Here is a 24,212-nt window from a genome sequence, read left to right as displayed (position 1 = left end):
CAACGCTGTCTCTTATCCGTCCCTTAACCATCTCATCTCTTAACTATTCATGGACCTCACTGTACTTTTCACTTCATCTCTTAACTAAGAGACAGAACCTGCAACCTTCAATCTTTTAACCATCTCATCACTTAGCTATTCATTCAATTTCATTTTTTATTTGTATTTCCAACAAATTCAATTAATAAAAACACACTTCATTAAATAAAATAAAAATTACAACTTAAAATCCTAAAAAAATACATAATTAAATTCGTGGCATAATAAATAAAAAAAAGACATAATTTAAAATACAATTTTATAGAAATTATAAAAGCTACTCCGCCGGCGAATCATCCCCCGGAGGCGGTGGAGGCGGAATACCAAGTTGTCCCGCCAGATACACAATGTAGGCATGATAGGCTTGAAATTGGGCAGACGTCATGCGGGAAGTGTCCGTCATCGTGGCGGTGAAGTACATGGACATTAAGGAGGAGGGTGGCCCTTGGGAGCCTGCTTGGCTTGATTCGCCTCGGCCCCTCCTCCCTCTAGCTGCCTTGGTCCCTTGCAGCCGACGGTGCCCATGGGAGGACCCCCCTGCATCGTCCGTCGTGCCCTCAACCTCCTGCGAGGAAATCTCTTGTGCGGCGCTGCCTGAACCGCCCCCACTAGACGAGTATTGGCCACCCGCCATGTGCTTCGTGTGCTTCGAGGTCGAGCCCGTGCTACCTCGTCTTTGACGACCTCCCAAACATCGACATGTTTGAATTCTTTGTCAGTATCGTCGAAATAGACTCGCAAAGCCGATCTCAGAATGTCGGCTCCCATGGCTCCACTTTAGTAATGAGCTGCTTCAGTCTTGTAGATGCCGCATAATTTTTTGACCTCTCTGTCGACTCGGTTAAAGTGAGCGCGGAGCATCTTCAATGTGCGGCGGCGGGACCCCTTCGGCTTAATCTCGTTGTAAGACTTGGTGACATTTTCCCAGAAGCACTTCCGGGTTTGTTGATTCCCGACGATGGGATCGTACGAGACGCTGATGCAGGCGTTGTACACAGCCATCGTGTCCTTGCGGCTGTACGGATGCCGGCCTACATCCTCATCCTCCTCGGCCGCCTCCGCCTCTTCCTCCACGGCGTCGAATGCCCTAGAGCTTCCACTGCCTCGTCCTCCTTCCGGAGTGGGTTCATCCGGATAATCCTCCCTAATTTGGGATAATCCCTGCGAATACCTCAGGGCGGAGGAACGAGCGTATGCATCCACATCAAAATGGGGTGGTTGGTACCCCGCTGGCGTCAACGAGTCTTGGGTGCCCGGCGTCGACGAACCGGAACCCGAGCCACCCAATACATTGTACATGCCCACGTAGTCGCCAAACGCGTTGATGTCAAACCCGCTGGAGCCGCCCTCGTTTCCGTCACCGGACATTTTGTGATGAAAATTGGAGATGTTAGATGAAAATTGGAGAGGAAATGAAGATGATTTGGGAAAAATAGATGTATGTTTGTGTGTGTAATGAGGATGAAATGAGAGTAAAAAAATAAAAGAAAAAACGGTCGAAACGGTAATATTACCGTTTGATTTTTTTTTATTAAATTCGATTTTTTTAAAATGATTTACTGTGTTAACGTGACGAAGCCCACTCGCGGGCCGGCGAGTGGGTGTCACGCGTGGCGCCAGCGCGCGTGGCGAGCTGGCTCGCCATCCGTCTCGGTGGGACGGGCGTCTCGGCGGGATGGTGATGAGATGAGACGCTGCAACGCGTCCCGCGCGGGTCTCGTCTCGGAGGGACGAGATAAGAGACACCCGCGAGATGCGTTGCGGGTGCTCTGAGGAGCCTTACTCTAGAAGGGTTGAAGATCACGATCGTCGTAATCAATGGAGGATAAAGTCTCACGTAGAGCAAGGAAGGGCTCTAATTCCAGATATGGTGGCAGTAAAACAAGCCGAGCAGGCATCCCATCAAAGAAAGGTGGACCTATCTCGTCCTATCCGTCCCATGAAGGTCACATGAAGGCCCCTAGAGGTCCTTCAAATCTTAAGCATCGAACCAGACATAAGAGATGGATAAAGCAAATGAGTACTTGAGGAATAGGCAAGAGAGAGACAAAAAGCTTGAGAGTTAATGTGAGCTTTCAAAGCCAAGAAAGTATGAGGTCAAAAGGTCAAGATAGACTTGTGTGGGCAAAAGAGAATCAACACAGTCGAAAAAGAAATACCACAAGTATATGAGAAAAAATGTTACTGCCTAGATTATAGGAAAATTATTGGGTAGGCAAGTGATCTTAACCACATGATCATTGGTTTAGACAATTGACTTTTATTTCACCAACACAAACCTTGCTTTGTCTTTTGGTGTTTTTGAGTTTTTCATGTATGAAGTTGAAGGTAAAATGATCGGTGGATCTTCTAAAATTTATCCGCTTAACTTTGGAGTTTGGCATCAAGTCTATTGGGATGCTAGAACATTCCCATTGATAGAGAATCAAGGGGAACAAAGGCCTATAACTATGAGAAATGCTTCTTACATTGGGCTTCAAGTCATCATTTATTGTATACTTAAACAAATGCATAAATCCAAATAATGAGGCTTTTCTTGGTACATGTATTAAACAAGACCTAAAAGTTGAATTAGTTAGAATAGTACTCCCTTCATCTTAAAGTAGATGTCACACTTGGGAGATGACGAGATTTTAAGAGATGTTATTTTGTTTGTTAAGTGGTGAGAGAAAATATAATTTTATGTGAGAAGAAACTTTTTCCAAAAGAAGAAATGTGACATCTTTTGTGGGACAAACTAAAAAGGAAAGTGTGACATCTACTTTGGGACGGAGGGAGTAAATCATTTTTTCTTGTGAGAATATATAACATTTTAATACATAGAAATGGGTAAATATTATACTTCCTCCTCTATGTATAAAAAATAGCTACATCCTCTGTCTATAAAAAATAGCTATATTGGTGGATAGCATGAATTTAATGAAATTTAATAAAGTATGAGAGAGAAAGAAAAAATTGTAGACAAAGAAGGTGAGAAAAGGATAAAAATAATTAATAAATGAGAATAATTTTTAATTTTTAGTATAAAACTAATTCTGGTGGACTAACGGAATAAAAAGATGAAACTAATATTTTTTTCCACAGAATGAGTATAAATTATGTAAAAATTTCCGTAAAATATGTACTCCATGCGTCTCATAAAAATAGAGACTTTTTTTTTTTTTTCATTTTAGTCCCTCTCATAAAAATAATCCACTTCTTCTTTCGGTTGAGGTGGTACTCCAATCCAATTACTTTATTTCTCTCAATCCTTACTTTGCTAATAGTACATTAAAACATATGCAGATTCAAAAGTCTATTTTTAAGGTAGTATTTTAAATGGTCGAAGTTTAAAGAACAAGGCAAAGCCGGCTCTCTTTGGCCTGCAATTGTTCTTTCAACGAACAACCCAAAGCATTTCCCTAACATTGACAACAAGAAAGCGACATCTATGTCCTAGTCCTACCTACAAATCAATTTATTCTCCAAATTTTCCTCAACAAATTATAATTCATCATACCAATGGACTCCACCTCCAGGCCTAGATTTCGCTTCAGAGATCTCAGGCAAGAAATGGCCGCCGATTCCTCGTCCGAGGGTCACACCACCGCCGATTCCTCTTCCCTTCACACCGACGACGACGACGACCAGCCTCACCTCCACTCCATGACTGCTAAGGTCACTCTCTCAAAAAAGTCTCTTCACCAATCACTTCAACTGATTGCCTTTTTCTTCTTTGTATAACTGTATCTGTATCACAGGGTGTCCAACATCTTTGTTCTGAACTTCTCGAGATCAAGCAAGAATCGGATCACGATTTTCAAAAGAATATCTTTTCAAACTACTCTGCCTTCCTTATGTAAGTCCCACCATTCAATACTTGGTCATAGTTATGCACTAAAATTGAGCAATGCAGGATAATGAAAGACATACAAGTCTTGCAAACTGAATTACTGGTGTTGAAAAGCCAGGCTTCATTGCAAAAGAGGCTTGTTCAAGATTTTAGTCATAAAATCTACTCAACTCTTGTGTCTGATGACACTACCATGCTTCCAGAAACTCTGCCCATTGAAATGACTGTGTTGGACGTGCACGCACAAAATGTGTCCGATATCTTGGATTCTCTCGTCTCTGAGCAAAGGCTAGATGATGCCCTGGCTCTGCTCGAGGTGGAGAGCGAGTATGTCCAGTATCTGCGGCCAGATGAATATTCTCCGGACCATATACTGTCTTATAAGTCGACTATATCTGGAAAACGGTCTGTCCTTGCTGACCAGCTCACGCTGGTAGCTAGACATCAGCGGGTGCCTGCACCGGAGCTGCAGAAGGCACTGCTCGGGTTGTGCCAGCTCGGAGAAAATCATCTTGCAAACGAGCTGCTGCTTCAGTACTATCACTCGAGGATTGCTTCTGGTGTATACAATCTGCAACCTTCAAAGGGATTATTTCCAAATGTGTTGTATATTCAACAAGTGGCAAAATGTGTGTGTTCGATGATCTCTCAAGCTGTGAGGAGTTATGTCTCGTTGAATGGAGAAACGCACCCTTACTCTTTGGAGCTAACTCGGTGGGCAGCAGAGGAGATTGGAGTGTTGGCTGCTTGTTTCATCAAGTACATTGAGTCCATCCCTGACATAAGTGGTGGGCTGTCAGCAGCTGTTGATGCTTTGAGGATCGGTATGTCATATTGCTCGCTGCTGGAGACTCATAGAATCCTCGTGAAGCATTCGTTCTTGGAGCTCGTTCGCCCCTGCATAGAGGGAGTCATGCAACTCCACATAGACCATATGAGTAGAGTCATGAGTGGGGTTGCCTCGACTAACACATGGGTTTTAGACAGATACTACGTTTCGGGAATCTTGACAGGAAGGAGCAGCGCCACAATTGATCAACACCAGGAATGCTTCTATCTCACCAACAGTGGCAGGAAGTTCGTGACATTGTTCCAGTCTGTTGCGGAGGAGATTTCACCTCTGATCGCGTTTGAAATGGAGAGCTCGGTTCTGAAAGGGATCGTGGACTTATTGACAGCTTACGTTGTCATACTCGAAAGTGCCATCACTGGTGACACAGATGCTATGGAGAAAGAAGGGTTCAAGATCAACTTGCCAGAAACTCCCACTCAGGGAGTTATCGTTCTAGCCAATCTGTCCACACTGGTGCAATTTTCCTCGAGCATCATCCGAAACCTCTTTGAGGGTGTCCACCAGCTGAAATTCGAGATGGACAGTTACGCAACACTCGTTCAAGACATTTACAATCGGCTCAAATCCTACTTTCTTGATCATTTCATATCAAACATCTTCTCACCAAATGCTGGCCATGAATCCAGTCCAGAGATTCACGACGATAGCTGTAGATATCTTGATCTGACTCCATCTGTTCCATACCTGGTATGCTTATGTTTTGGCCTTCAATTAGACAAACAATAGTTAACATTGTGGTGCATGATCTACATGATCAGGAATTGTATTTGGAGCTAAAGAAACTAGAGACGCTCGACTGCATTGACGTGGGATGGCTGATGAGCCTCTTCTCAGAGGTGGTGGACGCAACATTCGAGTGGATCTCCACTAAATCTGAAATATGGACAATAACAGAGAACTTGCTTCTCAATCGAACAAAATTTGTGCAGGTATGTATGTTTACCTTTTCTTGGTTGTAATTGCTCAAAGTTTGCATATAAGTTTCATGTTTCATAAAAAGCAGTTCATTTTGGACACTCAATTTCTGGTGGAAATGGCGAGACATGGTGAGTACCTGTCAGAAAAGGCACAAACCATCTCAGACAACATGATATTTCATGTCGAAACGTCCTTTCTTTCTGCTGGTCTGAGCCCTCTAAGGTGAACAATATGCCCATAAATTTATAGAATTACTCGTTAGTCATAGTGTTTATATATAGTCTGAATTTGACAGAGATTCGAATGACGATGAGTGGCCTGCAAACATGGCCATCGCAGCCCTTCAGAAGCTGCAACAACTTCTTGAAAACGAGGATGCAGCAGACGAAGAGGGGTCCTCGCATGAATCAGTCTTTGAAAATGCCATTCAAACAAAAACCCAAATTTGATAACTCAGCAGATAACTTCACACATTTTTAGACTACTTTTTCAAACTACATATGAGGATAAAATCCAAATCATCAGAAACCAAGCACCAAATCCATTGGAATAATGACAGATCCAACTTTATACAAGTTATTAGCATAGTAGAGCCTTCATCCAAATCTCACATGGTCCGATCTCCTGCCAAAGAGACACTCATTCTTCACCTCATATTGTCACGACGCCTGACATAACGTGTTCTGTCATTGTATCTTGGTCTGTCTTGAGCTCTCTGAGGCACGGGCTCCACTCTCCTCTGCCTCTCTGGAGACCGTTGAACTATCTCTCCGTTAACAAATAGCTCAGCTGTCAAACCAAATACACAAATATATTCAAGTCAAGGTTGGATCTTGTATGATGGTTTGGCCTACTAATATTAATTACACAATTTCAAGTGGTATAATATTAGCCAATCACATTGAACTTGGAACAAAACTTATCAATAGAGTGTTAGACAGATTTATTCACAAGTTGTATGATATTAGCCAACTTTTAGTATTTTGATTTTGCTAGAGTTGTCAAGTAGAAACAACAAATCACATATTCAAAATAAGTAGCTTATAATCTTTCGGTGTTTTGGACTGTTATTATCTTATAATTAAATTTTCAAAAAAACATGGATACCCATACATTAGAATATAATTATTCCGTATAAGATAAAATATAGTCAACACTTCACTCTTGACATAGATGAATGACCCCCCATTACGCCCAACTATAATTATCACATGATTTTAATTGATGATGAACTGTACACAGTATCACTAGTCAATGTCATTTGTCAATTGTCAGACTAAATTAGTAAGAAATTCTATAACAGCAAATATGTTTTAACTTGAAATGAAACTGCTCCACACGTACAAGTCCAATATTAAGATTGGATGTTGTATTGGACACAGCTGAGAAAACCAATCAATGAAAGATGTGAGATGACATATTTAAATCTGAACCAAACATCGGGTAATTGATTAGCTAATGAGGAAAGATCCAGGACATTAGTGAAGTTCACCTTCTAAACATATTCTTAGTGAGTAAATGACTTCCATGAAAAAAAATTCAAAAACATATTTTACATTTTGGATAAGTGGTTACTTAGCAAATGATAATAGTACACCCTCGGTCCTACTAAAATGTCCACATTCTTGAGTGACACAGGATTTTAGGAGTTGTTAGGTGAAATAAGTAGAGAGAAAAAAATAGTTGAATATTTTAATGAGGAGAGATGAGAGATGATTTTATCAAATATAGAAAGTGATGAGAGATGATTTTATCAAATATAGAAAGTGGAAATCTCGAGTGGGACAAACTAAAAGGGAAAGATGGACATCTTGAGTGGGACGGGGGAGTAATAAACAATGATGAAGGAGTCAGCATATCAAACATACTCAAGCCTAAACGAAGAGATTCTCCCTAAACTTCAGATGCCATGTACCAATGTAATGCCTCCAATATTGGTCAATAGTATATGCTAGATATTTCTGATTTAACGTTGTGTTAAGCAGCAACTATGTAACCTCTCCAACAGTGCATGCAAACAAATAATTAACTCCAAAATTCATAAAAAACATAATATTATACACATTAGAAGATTTACCTCCATAGTCCTTGTTTTCAGCATCAACATAAGAATCGGGGAGAACGAATAGAACACCAGGCAAACCTGCATACACAAAGGGATCAACAAAATATAATCAAAACAATAGAAAATATTGAACGTGCAATGGATAAACCAAATTAAGCACCAACCTTCGAGCTTGTTGGAGGTTTCCTCGTCGATTTCACATCCAAACCCAAAGTACCTCTCACATGACACGTTATATATCTTTTTCTTAGCCTCCTCCTCACTGCAAGAAGCACAATTGTTAAACATCGAGCATTATCATTAAAGTACATCACACGAACAACGAAAAATAACAAAGATCAAACGAAACAATTTATCATTCAACATTCATAAAAGAGACAAGAGCCCAGTTTTAACATATATGATTATAACGTAGCATACGCGAATCAGAAATCAAGCAACCACTACAGCATCGTAACATCGCAAGGCGGAAAATGAAACAAAAAAATAAATTCAATTATTAGGGAATTAGGGAATATCATAAAATCAACCTTCCAAGTACTTTAGCTAGGGTTTGAATGTAGCAATCAATCATCTGCTGTTTGGTGGCGCCTTCACCGCCGGGCTTATCCATCACAATAAGCCAGTGCTCATAGTCACAGCCAGGGAAGAGCGGCGCCATCTCCGTGGGCGGGCGGTCGTTGAAGTTCGAACCGGAGTTCAAAGGCGAGTATGAGGAGCCAGATCGGTTGACTCGGCATCGGACCGTGTTGGCTCTGGCGGGAGAAAGCACGCGAATCGAGTGGGATATGGCGGGTGCAGCTGCGCGAAGAGCGGAAATTCGGACGCGGCCAAAGCCGGGGAGGGGCGGCAGACCGGATACGGTGGAAAAATGGAGGCGTTTGGGGAGAAAGGCGGCGGCTGATAGGCTGGTGAGGATCGATCGTGCGATAGTGGCGGCCATGAATGTGGGTGGAGAAGAACTCTGAGTTAGGGTTTACGGGATGGGTTTTTGATAAAAGGGGAAACGAAATGGGAGTATTTATCGAGTTGCAGTTGTGTGATGGAAACTACGATATTTCATATTTTTGTCGTAGTATTACTTTTTTAGCCTCTTTTATTCATTTTTTCTTGTTATAATTATTTCCTCTTCGATTGATACGATCGGGCAAAATATAATTTAAATACAAAAATATTAATAGTATTATTTTTTTAATAATATTATTATAAAATTAATATATAAAAGTAGTACTTCATTTAATTTACTTTTTTCAAGAGATATTGACAACTAGGGGAGTGATCAATTGCTAACGCATTATTTAATTGTTAACTACAACTAATTTAAGACCATAAGATTTTAGAAATCTTGTGGTCTAAAATTTGTTACGTGTAATTTTTATTTTTATTAATTAAATCGAAAAAGATAAAAAAAACTACAAAATTAGGGTTTTGGATGAAAATGTCAATATAGTGTTTCAAAAATATCAACATAATTCTTTGAGAATGTCAACACAATGCTTTTAGAATGTTAACACATTGTTTGTATTGACATTCTACATGTATTATATTGACATATTTTATATACTATGTTGACATTTGTTGCTTTACGAAAAAATTGAAAATTTTTGAATTTTTTTTTTCAAATTTTGACATCGTAACATATGCAAGTGAGATCTCGTTAGAATCCTTATGAAATGATCTTTAATTTGATATATGTTGTGCGAAAACATAATTTAAATCGAGAAAATTATATGCGTTTTAAAGTTATGTGATATTTTTCAAAAATTAGTTATAACTAATTTGTTGTAAATTTTGACCTTAATACCCTTATTGACTTTTTTTTGTTGATCGTATTGACATTCCGTGGCTGATGATCTAGGCCCTGAATTTGAATATCTAATGACTATTATTTAATTGTAGTTAGCAATTAAGTATTAAGTTAGCAATATAACACTCCCCTGACATCTAATATCTTGAAACTTTTAAAAAGTTGAGGTTTTCCCACGAACTTTGAAATGGACAAATAATATCACGAACTTTACCTCGAGTTTGTTATTTCCCACCAATGAAAAATTTCGGCAAATAATATCATGATACAGATTTTTTTCAGAATTTCTTGACAACAACTTCGAGAGTTTCAGGATTTTCAATCTTTGAGAATAGTTTTTCTTGAAGCACACCCTCTAAATTTGTTCTTCAATCTATTAATATAACCAGAATTTTTTCACATGTGAGAAATAACAAACTCAAGGTAAAAGTTTGTGATATTATTTGCTAATTTTAAAGTTCGTGGGAAAAACCCAACTTTTTAAAAGTTTCATGATATTAGGTGTCAATATCCCTTTTTTCAATCCACTCCTCACTACCATTTTTAAAATTTGTGCCAAGTTAAACAGATCAATTAATGAGGAATGGAGGGAATATAACCTAAGCCTTGGGTTATGTCAACCCAACCCATAAAAGATCTAAAGGTTACTGAACTACCGTTAGAGATTAGAATTAGAATATTTCTTAACATGCGAACAAGCTTGGAAGACAATATGACTAAATAACCGAATAAGTGAATAGGGATAATATACTTGAGCTTGATTATTCTGATGTATGTGGTTCAATTTCAACTCAAGTCAAATGTGACTTTCACTATTTCATCACTTTCACAAATAATTACTCGAAATTATTATATGTCTATTTGATGTGTCACAAATCAAAATCTTATAATAAATTCAAAGAATTCAAAGCACTTGTGAAGACGTATCATAATAACTAGTAATGGCATGTTCAAGTTCCTTGATAAGAGAGAGTGAGAATCAAATCTGATCCAGGATTTGTACCGTTCGGCCCTGAAATCATAGACTTATTTTTGGTATTTAGTTTCAACGAATTGGGCTTTCCACATGAAATTTTTGGATTTTTTATTCATTAATTGAAAGGTATTGATTTACAAACATACCAAAATGCCCTCATAAAATTCAGCTAATTTCAACACATCTCGTCAAGTATTCCTTATTGTGTAGAAAAACCTACTGATTTAATTTTATTTGGGATGGAATAAAATTGAGGGACGCGGTCACAATTTCACTCACCCAACTGAAGACATGGAATCGGGGCTCCAACAGAATAAAGGTACGAACCACACAAGTAATTGATTTCCGATAGGGGTGTCAAAAATGGATATATATCGGGTATTGGCCAATACCCGATATCCAAACACGAAAAATTGGGTAATTGGATACCTGATACCCAATTTTTCGGGTTTCGGAATCGGGATCGGGTTCGGGTAGTTCAATTTTAGATTTTCGGGTATCGAGTAACCCGGGCAAGTTCATCTTCTTCCTAGTTTAATGCATTATTCATTTCTTTTCTCCTTACTTCTTCTTTATCCTTAAATTCAAGTTCTCTAACTTGATATGTACAACTTCCACTACTAGCTAGAGGGACTTTAAACAAAGACACCCCAACACCCTTTCTCTTATACTCATCATATAGAGTATGCAATTGCATCTTTAGCTTAAGAATTTTGTCCTTGCTTGAAAGATGACCGGTTCTTGAATAAAAATACTCCAAAACTTCCAATTTCATTCTCGGATCAAACACTGCTCCCATAGAGAGTATTCCACTATACTCTTCCCAATATTTCTCAAATTTCAATTTCATCATAAGAGACATAGACTTGACTACTTCATCTTGACTTTTGGAATTTCTATCCAATAAACATGCAATTTTCCAGATTTCCATAAAATAGAGATTGGAAGTAGGATATGATGAACCAGAAATCAAAGTAGTGATATTATAAAACGACTTTAAGAATTTACAAATCACTTCTCCTCTTTCCTCCGTTGGACATGGCTTATAATTCAAATCTTCAAATTGTAATATACTATAAAAAACATGCCGATATTTAATTCCACTACAAAGCATTAAATATGTGGAATTCCAGCTAGTAGCACATCCAAGCAAAGTGAAGAAGTAAATTCAACACCAAATTTCCGAGCACATTCCTTAAACTTTATAATTATTTCTTCTTATTCTTTTACATATTTTACACTTCCTCTAATCTTTTCTAAAGTATCACTAGCAACTTTCAACCCTTCTTGAACTATAAGGTTCAAAATATGTGCACAACATCTAACATAAAAATTTCACCCTTGCACAATAGTGAGTTTTGAATTTGAAGTCGTGTCTTCAAAAACTTGAACCATAGCATTATTGGCATAGGTAATTATCCCGCCGGCCAGGTGGGAATAGTGAAAGAAAGAGAAGGGGAAGAAGCGGGGTAGAGGAATTGGATCCAAAGTCATTTAAAAAAATTTGTTTTCTATTTTCTAATCTATCAATATATCAAAAATCATTTGAGCTAATGCGGGTTCAGAATGTAGAGGAGGCATAGAACAAAATACAAGTATTTTGCTATCCAATTTCCATTTATCATCCACATAATGCACAATCAAACAAATATAGCCCGAATTAGTGCAATCAGTCCAAACATCAGAAGTTAAGCGCAACATCCCCGAAACATTATTCAATCTAATCTTTATCTCCTGCTTTTCAGATTTATACATATCCATCAAATCAGAGGCATGAGTATTTCTAGAGATAGATTTTACATCCGGATTCAAATATGCGTGTTAGCCTCTCACATTTTCAACCCAATTTAATGGAATATTATGTGCAACTGTTATCTTAGTCATCCACTCCCGACATATTTTTGGGTCTATTACTTTACCCTTAGCTTTTAACTTTCCCTCATGATCACGAAACATCGCATTCAAACCTTCAAATGACAACTTAAAGTTGAAGTTCCATGTTTCATACCTTCATATGTATACAGCTGATCGCAATGATTGCACTTAACAATTTTCTTTCCTTCTTTATTCGGTTGTTTTTCCTCGGTAAAGCGATTCCAAATGTCAAATGTTTTTTTATTCCTAGTATTAAGATCACCTAGAATTTGTAAATCTTCATCATTTTTCTCAACAACACTTGGAGACGAGTCTTCCATATCTATCAACTGCAAAATAAAATTAGAGAATAAGATTAATATAATATTAGTCGTACAAATTAAGTAAAATAACTGATGATAACAACATGCTGAAATATTTGATAAAGATTGTCCAGAATTAGTGCAGCAAAAAAATCAACTAATATTTAAAAGAATTGTCCAAAATTAATGAAACAGTGTAGCAAAACCTTAAAAATTTCAACAAAGAAGATACTCATATGTTGACTAACTAAAAACCCTAGTGATATAAGTTATAAATAAATTAATTTATATAAGTAATGAGTTTGAGAGAACTTTTCATAAATGAAAATGAAATATTTTATGGGATGAACGAAAAGAAATGTGTCCTTATTTTCATGGGATGGTGGAAGTGATAAAATTATATATCAATATTTAAGTATCATTAGTGTCTACTCCCTCCGTCCGTGAATAGAAGTCTTATTTCTTTCCGGTACGGATTTTAAGAAATAATAAGAAAAGTGGGTGGAAGAAAGTTATTAGAATATGAGTCTCACTTGTGTATATTAGTTTTAAATGTTATGTGAGTCGAATGAGTTTGTGGAATGTGAGGCCTCTTTACCATTTATAGTAATTATGAACCAGAACTCCTATTCGTGTACGGAGCAAAATAGAAAAATGGGACTCCTATTCGCGGACGGAGAGAGTATTTACTATGACATTAATTTTTACGAGTATCTATATTTTAAAAATATTTTAAAATTCTTTAATTATAAAAAGTTGAAGAATGAAGTTTTCTTGCATGTCAGAAAATTAAGCGATAATATTGAAGGTCAAATTATATTCAGAATTTTTAAAAAAAATATAGTAAAAATATTTATAAAAGATATGAGTATGTGATAAGACAGTACAAAAATATATACCCTTCAAGGTATTGAGAGTATTTTCATCCGAAAAAACTTAGAAATAGTAAAAAAAATACTTCAGTTGATGTTAACTTGTAGTTGAAGAACTTAAAATGATATTTATCAATGTTCACAAATCTAAAATGATAGTACATATGATAAGGCTCGTTTCATGCATCTATTTTGGAAATAAATTCTGTGTTTTCCATGGTGCTAACGCATAATTGTAAGTCCAGATGCGTGAATTATCTGCCAGACCCAGGAACGAGTATCAATTACCAGGGCAGAGGAAAAAGGAGCAAAAAAAGTGAAGAAAATGAATGAAATCCTCAGGGGCACAAACGTCAAATCGCAAAGACCGTTGCCCCAGGGATTGGAGCCACGCCTATAAATACGAGGAAAAATATTGAAGGAGCTCTCTTTTTAGTTAGAAAATTCCTTAGCCTTTTTCGGTTCACTCTTTATCCTCACTCACTTAGCTCACGCATTTGGTTTCATGGGCGATTCAGGTAGTGTAGCCTGGTGTGTTTGTTCTGTTGGAAGTGTAACACCGTTCTGATAAGGGCGAAGAAACTATCATTTAATTTTTCCGCACGTATTTTCTCTCGCCGACTTCCTTGCTGGAAGTTCGATGACAGTTTTGTGACTAACTTCGACGTTGTTATGGTTAATCTAGTTCCATTTCTCGCTTTCACTCTGATTTGTGATGTTCTATGTTTACTTTACTGATTTGGATGCTTTTCGCAATTGAATGTTTGTTTGAAGTTGAGATCGGAGATATCTGAGTTGATTTGTGGTTGTTGGCTTGATTCGGAGTTGAATCGGGAGTTGGAAGTTGTAGATCTGGTTTTGTTGGTGTTGAATCTGATGGATCTAGTGTAGATTTCCCCTTTAATGTTTAAATCTGAGTACATACTTTTGGATTTGCATGAAATTTTCTGTTATTGTTGATTTGCTTGACCTGGTAGATTAGATCTGGTGATGTTTAGCTTAATCATCTCGTTTAATGTTAGATTTGAAGTATGCTCTGTTTCTATGCTCTGTTTCGTTCTAGTTCATGTTTGTTTGATGAAGAAGATGAAGATAATCGGTAGTTAGAATCAGATCTGCTTTAGTTTGTTAGTTGCAGCTTTTTCTGTCGGTAGTTATTTAGGGAAATCTATTCTGTTACTTTTTTCTTATGCTCTGTTGTCTAGCTGTTTTAGGAAACTAATGTTGCTTGACCCAAGAAATTTGGTGAATGATTTAAAGTTAATTTTCAGTTTCAAATCATGATTGTAATTACATTTGAAGCACATTCAGTTCTCTGGATCCCGTAGATAGAATAGATTAGTTTTAATTTCCCAGGTCCAGTAGTAAAACTCAACTCTCTTGTTGCGTGGCAGCAGCCAAACCTTTCCAAGTTCTCTTAATGCATTCGAAACCCTTCCGTCCTCGTGGATTCGATCCCGACTTCCCTATACTAGCCAATAGTATAGAGGGTTGAGGTTTTGAAGTGAAATTGCTGTGACAACGACTGAATTCTGAGAGTTCATGATCTCCTAGACCTTGTGCTCTAGTGAATCCTCTGGACCTAAGAGTTACTTTTACTTAGCAGCAACAACAATCAATCTCCCGCGGCTTCAAATGGCGCCGTTGCCGGGGATGGATGGCGTTATTAGTGTTTGCATTTAGGGATTTTGGTGTATATAGTTTTAATTTGTTGTTTTTTTCCATTTCTTTTCAGTTTATGAGCAGAGGCACAATGTCTGGACACTGGAATAGCTCATTTGGTTGGAGAGACGCTCAAGCTAGTTGGCAGATCAAGAAAACAGTCTCCCCTGTTAGTACCCGATCTGGGTTGAGAACAGGAGATCTAGTCCAGTTGAGTTCGGAAAGTGACGACGACCTAACCCCACTAATCAAGGATGAAGTTGAGTCGACTGTAGGCTCAGAAGAAGAAGGAGCTGTTAAAATGGTGGCTAAACTAGACAACAATCCCGAGATCGGCTCGCTGAACGCCCATCTGAACGGCGAGCCAGCCCAAGCTATAGTGATTACCCCAGCCCAAAGATTGATCGATATCAAGACTAATGTGTTGGCTGTAATGCCACACTTCTACGGCCGAAAGATAGAATGCCCTTATGAGTTTCTACACGAGTTCTGCAAGCTCTGCAGTATCTAGAAGAGGCCCCCAAACTCGACAGAAGAGGATTATAGGTTGCGAGCCCTCCCATTTGCGCTGAAGGGGGAGGCCAACACATGGCTACTGAGGTTACCTGCCAATTCCATCAGTTCGGGAGACTTTAGGCTACTATTCTTGGATTATTTCTTTCCATCGAACAAGACCAATGCCATCAAGAAGGAGATTCAAGCAAGTAGACAGGACTATGATGAGTCCTTGAGCCAGTACTGGTCGAGGTTCAAAGGATTGCTCGATTCATGTCCCAACAATCGGATGTACGAAGTAGAGGTCTACAACATTTTCTATGAAGGGGCGAATCCAGAATCTAAGGATTTACTGAACTCTTCGAGCGAGGGGAATTTCACAAAGAAACGAGTGAGTGAAGCCAAAGAGATCTTAGGAAGGCTGATTGATGCTAAGAAGGCGTGTGACTCCCCTCGCACCATTCTTAATAGGGCGAGTGTGGAAGCAGTGAGCGTGCAAAGTGAAGATCGGATGGACGCTAGGATGGATAAGCTGGAGAATGCAATTCTGATCGCCTTAGGAAAGAACACCAGACCCAGCCGAGAAGATCAAGCAAATACCAGGCCCAGAGGAGGGATACCCATGCTATGGTCAACAAGGCGATGGAGAAATCTAAGCTCTGGCGAATGCAATGGGAAGCTGGAACCCGAATGGAAGTTGGAACCCAGGCAAGCAGAGGGATGCCCCCTGGAGGGATCACCCAAACTTCAGATGGTCCGACAATGACCCAAACCTGCCACCCCAACAACAGAACTCCAACTATTCGAACCCTCATGAGCGACAACCGAACTGGGTGGCCAGAAATCAAAAGGGGAACAATTGGGGCAGTCAGCAGCAAGGCGACCAATCTAATTGGGTAAATAGGAATCAGAACAACCCAGCCAACTCCTACGTGCCACCACACCAGAGGAACTACCAAAGCAATAACCAAAGCTCCCAGCCCAACTACCAAGGAAACCAAGGGTATCAAGAGCCGAGCCATCAGTACAACAACAATTCTGGAGGACAAGGAAACTTCCGTCCGAATCAGGGACATGGCCCGAACCATTCTCAAGGGCCAAATACCAGCCAGCAGAGCTCCAGACAGCCGAAAGTATTGACGACATGGTGAACGATTTGGTGAACTCACAGCAGCACATTTAGAACAACATGCAGTCCAACAATGACGTGGTGCATAAGCTTTAAGATGCGCAAACTGAGCAGAAGGCAACTATGGACATGTTAGCGAAGGAGCTCTCCCAGATCGCGACTTCTTTGAGTGAGATGCGCGGGAACGAAGGAAGGATCCATGCCTCAGTGAAACCACCAGATAGGGCGAACATCAGCCAGATCACCCTAAGATCTGGACGGGAATATGATGGTCCAAGTATGAAGAAAGATAAAGGGTCTACTCCAACTTCACTGGAAAAGGAAACAGGAACAAAGGAAGTTGAAACAGGGGAGGTCAGAACAGTGGATTATAACCAGAGCAAAAACGGTGAAAAACCAGTACCCCAAGAAGCTGACCAACACTTCTCAGGCCCAGGAGTTGAGGTGGAGATAGAAGAAATCAGAAGAGAGGCTGGAGAATCTTCCAAGGGAGACGGTAGCAACAACGAAAAGCAAGTGAAACCCTTTCCCTACAGAGGGGAACTCAAGAAGAAAAAGGAGGATCCAGCGGACTTCAAGGAAATTTTTGGGAAGCTGGAAATTAACCTGCTATTTCTCCAAGCTCTAAAGCTGCCCATCTTCAGCAAGTTTATCAAGGAGTTTATCACCGGGAAGACCAAACCCAGCGGCAAAATAGTGATTGGAGAAACTGTGTCGGCCGTGATTCAGAAGAGAAGAATGCTCTCCAAGCGTAATGACCCAAGTATGTTCACTCTCCCCATTTCAATTGGGAATATTAAAGTCGAGCATGCTATGTGCGACCTAGGTGCATCAATAAATGTTTTACCGCTTTCCCTCTATAAGAAACTGGAAGGAGTAAGAATGGTTGATACGAAAGTGGTAATTCAATTAGCTGATAGGTCGTGCATCAGTCCTGAGAGCGTGTTAGAGAATGTAATAGTCAAGGTGCATGATTTTCTATAACCTGCTGATTTCCATGTTATTAAGATGAGTGAGTACCAGTCTGCTGAGTCTAGCGGAGTGCTTTTAGGAAGACCATTTTTACGCATCGCTAAGGCAATCATTGATGTTTTTGATGGAACTATTTGCTTAGATTATCATGGAGAGAAATTTACTTTTAACATTGATGAGGCCATGAAAAAGCCACTGGATATAGAAAATATCCATGCTGTAGATGTAATTAACCCCCTGGTCCAAGAATTTTTTGAGACATAATTGATGCATGAAAAGGTGAAAAATTCGGAGTTGAGTCACTCCATTGACAAGGAGGTGGCTGATAGGAGGGAAAAGATGAGACTATGACTCTGTGTGTGTGTGTCAGCTGGCCAGGAGGGTACCTAGACCTAGCTGTGTCGTTGGGTCTGTGTCTATCTTCCCTATCAACAAAAAATACCTCAACCCACTTCTACTGGCTAGTATAGTGGAGTAAGGGTCGAATCCCACAGAGATGGATGTAGGCGAGATACACTTGCGATGACATTCTGGGAGCGGTTGGTTAGCTACCACGCTTTTTTGGGGTTGAGTTTTACCTAGTCGGAAAATGAAATGGAACCTATACCCCTCCTGACCAGTAGGTCAGGGTGGGCTCTAAATGCTGCGTGCTAAGAGAAATTAGAGTGCGTGTGTAAATTAGGGTACGAGTGTGTATGTGAGAAGCTACTAGACAAAACTTACTAAAAATGACTAGACAAAAGGTAAACAGAATCAAAGGACATGCTGGCAGACTACCTCCTGGGTGTGCAGAAAAGCTGAAAAAGTGCAAGTACAAAAGCAAAAAGCAACAAAAGCAACACAAGTGGTCCCATTCTTTGATTGTGACATTATCTTCTTCACCAAGCTAAACAACAAGATCTAAAAAACTCCATTGATGAATGATCAAGCTTGAAAATTCGTAAATGCAATATTTAACTTGAAATCGAGAACGAAAGCTAAGAAAACTGAGATCTACGCAAACTGGTCAGCGGGACAAGGTGACAGAAGCAAGCAGAAACGATTCTCATGCATTTTTGAGGACCTTAACCCGATTAAAACTTGTAAACACTCTAAGAAAACCTTGATCTAACTAAGCAAAGCAGATTCAAGCACTTAAACAACAAAAATCAACGTAAAACTACCAGATCTAGTTACTAGGCAGAAAGAAATAATAAGCAAGCTGAAACATAAAATAAAACCACAATAAACTTCATTGCATTCAAGATTATCACCCAAAAGATGTTTCAACTAAGTAGCTACTGGAATCCAAGTCAAAGGCAGGCAAAAACAAGTTCTTAAACTAAGAAATCTTAAAAACAAAGCAAGTAAAAGATTGTTTGGCTCATCGGAAACTGAAACTGGAGGAATTTCTGGAACTACGGCGGCTGGAATGAATCAGGCATGATGCTCCTGGCCGGCAGGTGGCCGGAATCTTCAAGTCAGGCTGCTGGATTTAGATGGAACTAAAAGCTAGTGGAGCTATTCTCCTCAAAAGTGATGTAGTAGTGATGATAAGTCCTAAGTGAAGTGGTGTGTCAATTCCCCTTTTCTTTATGTTCAGCTCCTATTTATAGGGTGGCTTGCCCTAATTTCTAGGGCTTTCTCTTCATGTGGAATGACAATTTTGCCCTTCTTTAGATAGGTGATTATTCCAAGCAAGTCCTTCCTTCTCGTGTCCAGTTCTGTAGCATCCATCCTGACCAGTTTGCGTATTTTCTGCTCATACTGACCAGTTTGCACACTCTTCGCAGCTTTTTCACTCGAATTCCTTCTGAACCTTCCCTCCTGATTTAGTACTTCAACCTGCACACTTTAACAACTATTTTGCAGATATTATCCAATAAAGCACCTTATACTGACCAGTAACCAAGGCCTAGAATGCGACTTATCAAACAAACTGCTCACACTTACCACATGCTTGTCCTCAAGCGTGAAGAACAAACATAAAGAAATAAGTCGAATTCTAGCCTGGTTACACCCCTGACCGACCTAAGACTCTAAAACTTGGACGCAAAGAAAAACACATAAACGACGGACAACACACATAAACAGACTCACAAGCACTTAAACACATTGAACGGGCTATATTTTCAACCATCCCTCCCCTTGGGATTAGGTGCAATCCGGCCTTAGACAGCCTTGAACTTCTGCCGCCCCCCTTTTCCTTCCCAGTCAGTATATCTGCTCGTCAAGATCACCCAAACTCTCGGCCAAACACCAGATTCGCTCAGTCGCTCATTCCTCACTAGGGATATTAGGACTGTTTTCTCTCAAAATGCTGAACCACAGAAGCTTCGGACTCAGATCTCACGTGCGGCTCCTGAAGGGCTTTAAGGTTTGTAACGGGGCTATTGGTTTGTAGTGTATGGGGTAGATGTTCCTAAGGCTCTACTCTAAGGTTCAAAAACTACTACTTTATTTCGATGTGGGGGAACTGTGTGCATTTGAGCTCTTGGCTGTTGCTTCTCTTTGGCTGGACGTTTTCTGATATTGGACTCCAACTGGTCAGTAGCTTCTTTGTGGCTTCGCCACCCTTATTCCTTCTTCTTTCTTTTTGTGGTCAAGTGTTTTTGACCATTTTCTTCAACATTTCTTTATGTGGCTTCGCCACCCTTATTCCTTCTTATATTTTTTGGACCTGGAATTTCTCCTGATCGATTTTCTCCTTCCTTCTCGATTTCTTTTTCTAGTTGTTTTTTTTTTCTTGTATGTCCTCCTGGCCAGTCGCCTTCTTGCCTTATGCCTCGCACACACAGTCCCAGTGGCTTGTGGGTTATATATCTGGGTATAGATTTGGCTAGAAAGAGGGGTTCTAAAGGATGTTTTTTTTTTTTTTTTTTTTTTTTAAGATGGGGGGTTTCCTACTGCCTTCAGGACTTGCTACACGCAGTCACCTTACCCTAGGCATCATGTGGCAGGCACTCTTTTCTTTTCTAAATTGGTGGAAAGTGGTTCCACTTAGGCTTATAACTCACAATTTAAGAGGGCTTTTGTATCTGGCTCTAAGGATGAGTTTTTCTCTCATACTTGCGTCATCTATACTGACTAGGAGATACTAAGGGGGGTGGTTTCCATTGTCCAGCATGCCTTATCTCCCTCAATTCCCCTCACCGTCAGTTTGAGGCAGTTGAGTTTTAAGCCCGTGTTTTAACACATGTCCTAAAAAAACAAAACTTAACCTAAACTGACTTACTAGGGACTGACACAACACATGACAACACATATATACAATTATACTGGCCATTATCTCCTCCTCCCACTTCATCCTTGCTTGCCTTCACGCAAGTTTAGTGAAGTGGAAAACAGGATGACCAGTATCTAACACATAGAAACACAAAAGACCAGAAAGCACATAATACATGGAAAACATATTATATATGAAACTTCTCACACTTAGACTATGTAATAGGCTAAGTGGGAGAAGAATAACGAACATAGAGAACACATAGACAATGTGGAACAAGAACTAATATGCAAAACATACTATGTCAACAAAAACTGCTCACACTTAGACTATGCAATAGGCTAAGTGGGAGAAGGTATAGGACTCACATAAAAAAACACAAAACAAAGACAACTTCTAAACATCCTAAACACATATAAAGTTGTAAACCCTCTTCTTCTCACACTTAGACTATGGAATAGACTAAGTGTTATGAATGAGGGTATACGCATGCTAAAACATGTACAAAAAAAAAAAACACAACTAGAAAAAAAACTCAAGTTTACTGAAAATAAAAAGAAAGCTAACTGGTCAGTTGGTAGGGTCGGTCATCTTCTCCTTTGGATCCTCTCTGGTTAGGATCCTTGTGCAGTTTCCTTCTCGGGTTCCTTTGTTGGTACACATCAGGGTGTCACTCTTTTTCTTATGATTCTTGAAAGTCCCCTTGATTTTCCTCTTTTCCATGGGCCGCAGATGATGGTTGTTGGGGACCTTGCTCCCGATCAGTTTGGGCACTTGTCCCAGCTTCTTGATCATAATGGCCGATAGGACCACCCTGGGCTTCTTGGTCTCCTTCTTTTGCTTTGCTGCCCCATTGTCTTTCCTCTTTCTTTCTTGGTTGCATTTTCTTTCTTTGTCTTGATTTTCCTGTAAGTCAGTTTCTGATACTGGTGTCTCTTTCTGGGCAGCAGGGATGGTAAGTGGATTGTCGATGTTGGCCTTCTGTACTGGCTGGGAGAAAGTTGCAGTCGGGTTCTCCCCAGGTTTTGTAGGAGAACCCCCTTCCTGGATAGTAAGGGTCGATGACGGATGTCCAGCAACAGCAGGGGTCTCTGACTTGGTTGTATTATGTTTTGGATCCTCCCCAGGTTTTGTAGGAGGTCCACTATCTTCCTGGTCAGTATCAGTGTCATTTCTCTTCTTTTTGTTGCAAGGAGTCTTGTCCTCCTCACTTGAGATCTCTACAAGATCATGAACCTTGCTGGGCCCCTTCTTTTTCCCAATCCTACGCCCGATGATTCGCCTCGATGTGCGCTTCATCCCTTGTTTTCTCTGTGCATTCTTCTCTGCCAGTAGGTGAGCCCAAGTGACTCTAGCGAATCTTGACTTCCGACAAATAGTCTCTTCAATATCCTCTTCATCAGGTTCTTTGGTGGCTTCCCTTGAACTCTCTTCCAGACCCTGGTTGATTTGAGGTTCAGCAACTGGTTCAGTTTTATCAGGACCACTCATCTTGATCAGTATGTCCTCCATATCCTTCGTCTTGCTTGATTCCCCAAATGACTCATTCCCTTCAAGCTCCTTGTAGGATGTTCTTGACCACAATGTCACCTTGCTAACATTAGGCTTGTCATGTATTTGCACCATAACTGGGAGCCTTTCCACATTCCCACAAATCTCATTCATCGAACTGGCCAGGTAGGACAGTTGCTTATTCAACATGTCCATATTTTCTTTATGCTCTTTCTGGGCGTTTTGCATGCCTTGCACCACTTCATTATTTGACTGAAATTCACTCCTCATGGTTTGTTGGTAAGCAAGCATCTCTCCCATCATCTCTTCCATAGATCTTTCTGACTTGTTTTGGTGTGGGAAATGGTTAGGGTTTTGCTGATGGTGGGGATTATACTGGGTGTTAGGGTATGGGTGGTAGGAATAGTTTGGCTGATTTTGATGAGAGGGGTACTGGCCGAATTGGTTAGAGTAGTGGGATTGACTGTGATTGGGATTCAGGTGGTGTTGGTAAGGATATTGCTGGTGATGGGAGTTATACTGGCCGTTGGGATACGACTGGTAGTATGGATGGTTTTGGTTGTAGGGGTAGTTTGGCTGATTTCGGTATGAAGGGTACTGACTGAACTGGTTGGGGTAGTGATGCTGGTTAGGGTTAGAGTTTTGGTTTTGTGGGTTTTGGTTTTGGGGTTGTTGGTTCCTTCCTGACCAGTTAAACTGGTGGTCAGGGTTTGCTAGGCCACGGTTTGGGTTTTGGTTCGGATGGGAGTTATATTGGTTCTGACCTTGACCTTGGTTTTGATTCTGGTTCCCATCTCCCCATCGAAAGTTCGGGTGATCCCTCCGTGGTGCATCCCGTTGCCTACCCTGGATACAATTCCCACTTGAATTAAAGTAGCCGGCAGCATTGACCTGCTCCATACTGGCCAAGTCGTTTGGCTGATCATAGGTCAACCCTTGATTCCCTTGCTTTGCACCCTTGTAGCTCCCAGTTGAGGAAGGTGGTGGAGTGTTTTTCTCAATTGCACTCAGAAGTGTCTTCTTCAACTCCTCCATCTTCAAATCCATCTTCTGTTCAAGCTTCTGCTCCTGATCAGTAAACGAGGCACTTGCAACCCTTTCTCGGCTGTATCCATCCCTTGAATTGTCGTACTCCTTCTTTGCACTCAGTAGCTTCCCTAGGACCCTCTTCGCTTCGCTGACCCGTAGTTGCGTGAAGCTTCCTCCGGACGATGAGTTTACAAGATCCTTGGTTGCCTTGTTCATCCCCTCATAGAAGGTATGGTGTATCTCAATATCCGTCATGCGATGGTTCGGACATGCATCCAACAGACCCATGTATCTTGACCAGTACTGAGTAAGGGTCTCATCATAACTTTGTGTAACTCCTAGAATTTTTTCTCTTAGTGCGCTTGTCCTGGCCGCTGGGAAGAACTGATCCAAGAACATCATCTTGAAGTCAGACCAGGTTCTAATACAATTTGGTGGCAGCCTCTTGAACCAAGTATTCGCCTCCCCTTTAAGGGCAAGGGGAAGGGCCTTCAGTCTGTAATCATTTTCGCTCGACCCCGCTGGCCGCTTTTGAGCCTTGCAGATTTTGCAAAATTCATGCAAGAACTCGTATGGGTTGTCACAACTCCTCCCCAAGAACATAGGCAGGACGGCCATAATACGAGGCTTCACGTAGACTGTTTCTTGTCCTAGGGTCATGACGATTGC

General features: G+C 40.2%; 3 protein-coding genes across 4 annotated transcripts; 2 read left to right on the top strand and 1 right to left on the bottom strand.

Annotated features, from left to right (window-relative positions):
• Positions 1-3,382: 3,382 nt before the first annotated feature.
• On the top strand, positions 3,383-6,102 carry LOC121762696 (exocyst complex component EXO84B-like). 2 transcript variants are annotated; one of them, XM_042158659.1, is made up of 6 exons: positions 3,383-3,696; positions 3,780-3,877; positions 3,935-5,411; positions 5,483-5,653; positions 5,728-5,864; positions 5,938-6,102. In XM_042158659.1, exons 1-6 carry the CDS (start codon positions 3,541-3,543, stop codon positions 6,089-6,091), a joined length of 2,193 nt encoding a protein of 730 aa, XP_042014593.1. In that variant the 5' UTR covers positions 3,383-3,540; the 3' UTR covers positions 6,092-6,102. The 2 variants fall into 2 exon arrangements, with proteins under 2 accessions (XP_042014593.1, XP_042014594.1); XM_042158660.1 differs by having other exon boundaries at positions 3,660-3,696; positions 4,075-5,411.
• On the bottom strand, positions 6,069-8,740 carry LOC121762698 (multiple organellar RNA editing factor 2, chloroplastic-like). Its single transcript, XM_042158661.1, has 4 exons — positions 8,238-8,740; positions 7,872-7,969; positions 7,720-7,785; positions 6,069-6,431 (listed from the first exon to the last, which is right to left on the bottom strand). The coding sequence occupies exons 1-4, from the start codon at positions 8,648-8,650 to the stop codon at positions 6,289-6,291; spliced, it is 720 nt and encodes a 239-aa protein (XP_042014595.1). The 5' UTR covers positions 8,651-8,740; the 3' UTR covers positions 6,069-6,288.
• Positions 8,741-16,948: 8,208 nt separating this feature from the next.
• Positions 16,949-17,809, top strand: LOC121760458. Its single transcript, XM_042156119.1, has one exon. It carries the CDS (start codon positions 16,949-16,951, stop codon positions 17,807-17,809), a length of 861 nt encoding a protein of 286 aa, XP_042012053.1.
• Positions 17,810-24,212: the final 6,403 nt, after the last annotated feature.

The sequence above is a fragment of the Salvia splendens genome, chromosome 13 (genome assembly GCF_004379255.2).
Source record: "Salvia splendens isolate huo1 chromosome 13, SspV2, whole genome shotgun sequence".
NCBI lineage: Eukaryota > Viridiplantae > Streptophyta > Magnoliopsida > Lamiales > Lamiaceae > Salvia > Salvia splendens.
This window is presented reverse-complemented; position numbering and strand designations above follow the sequence as displayed.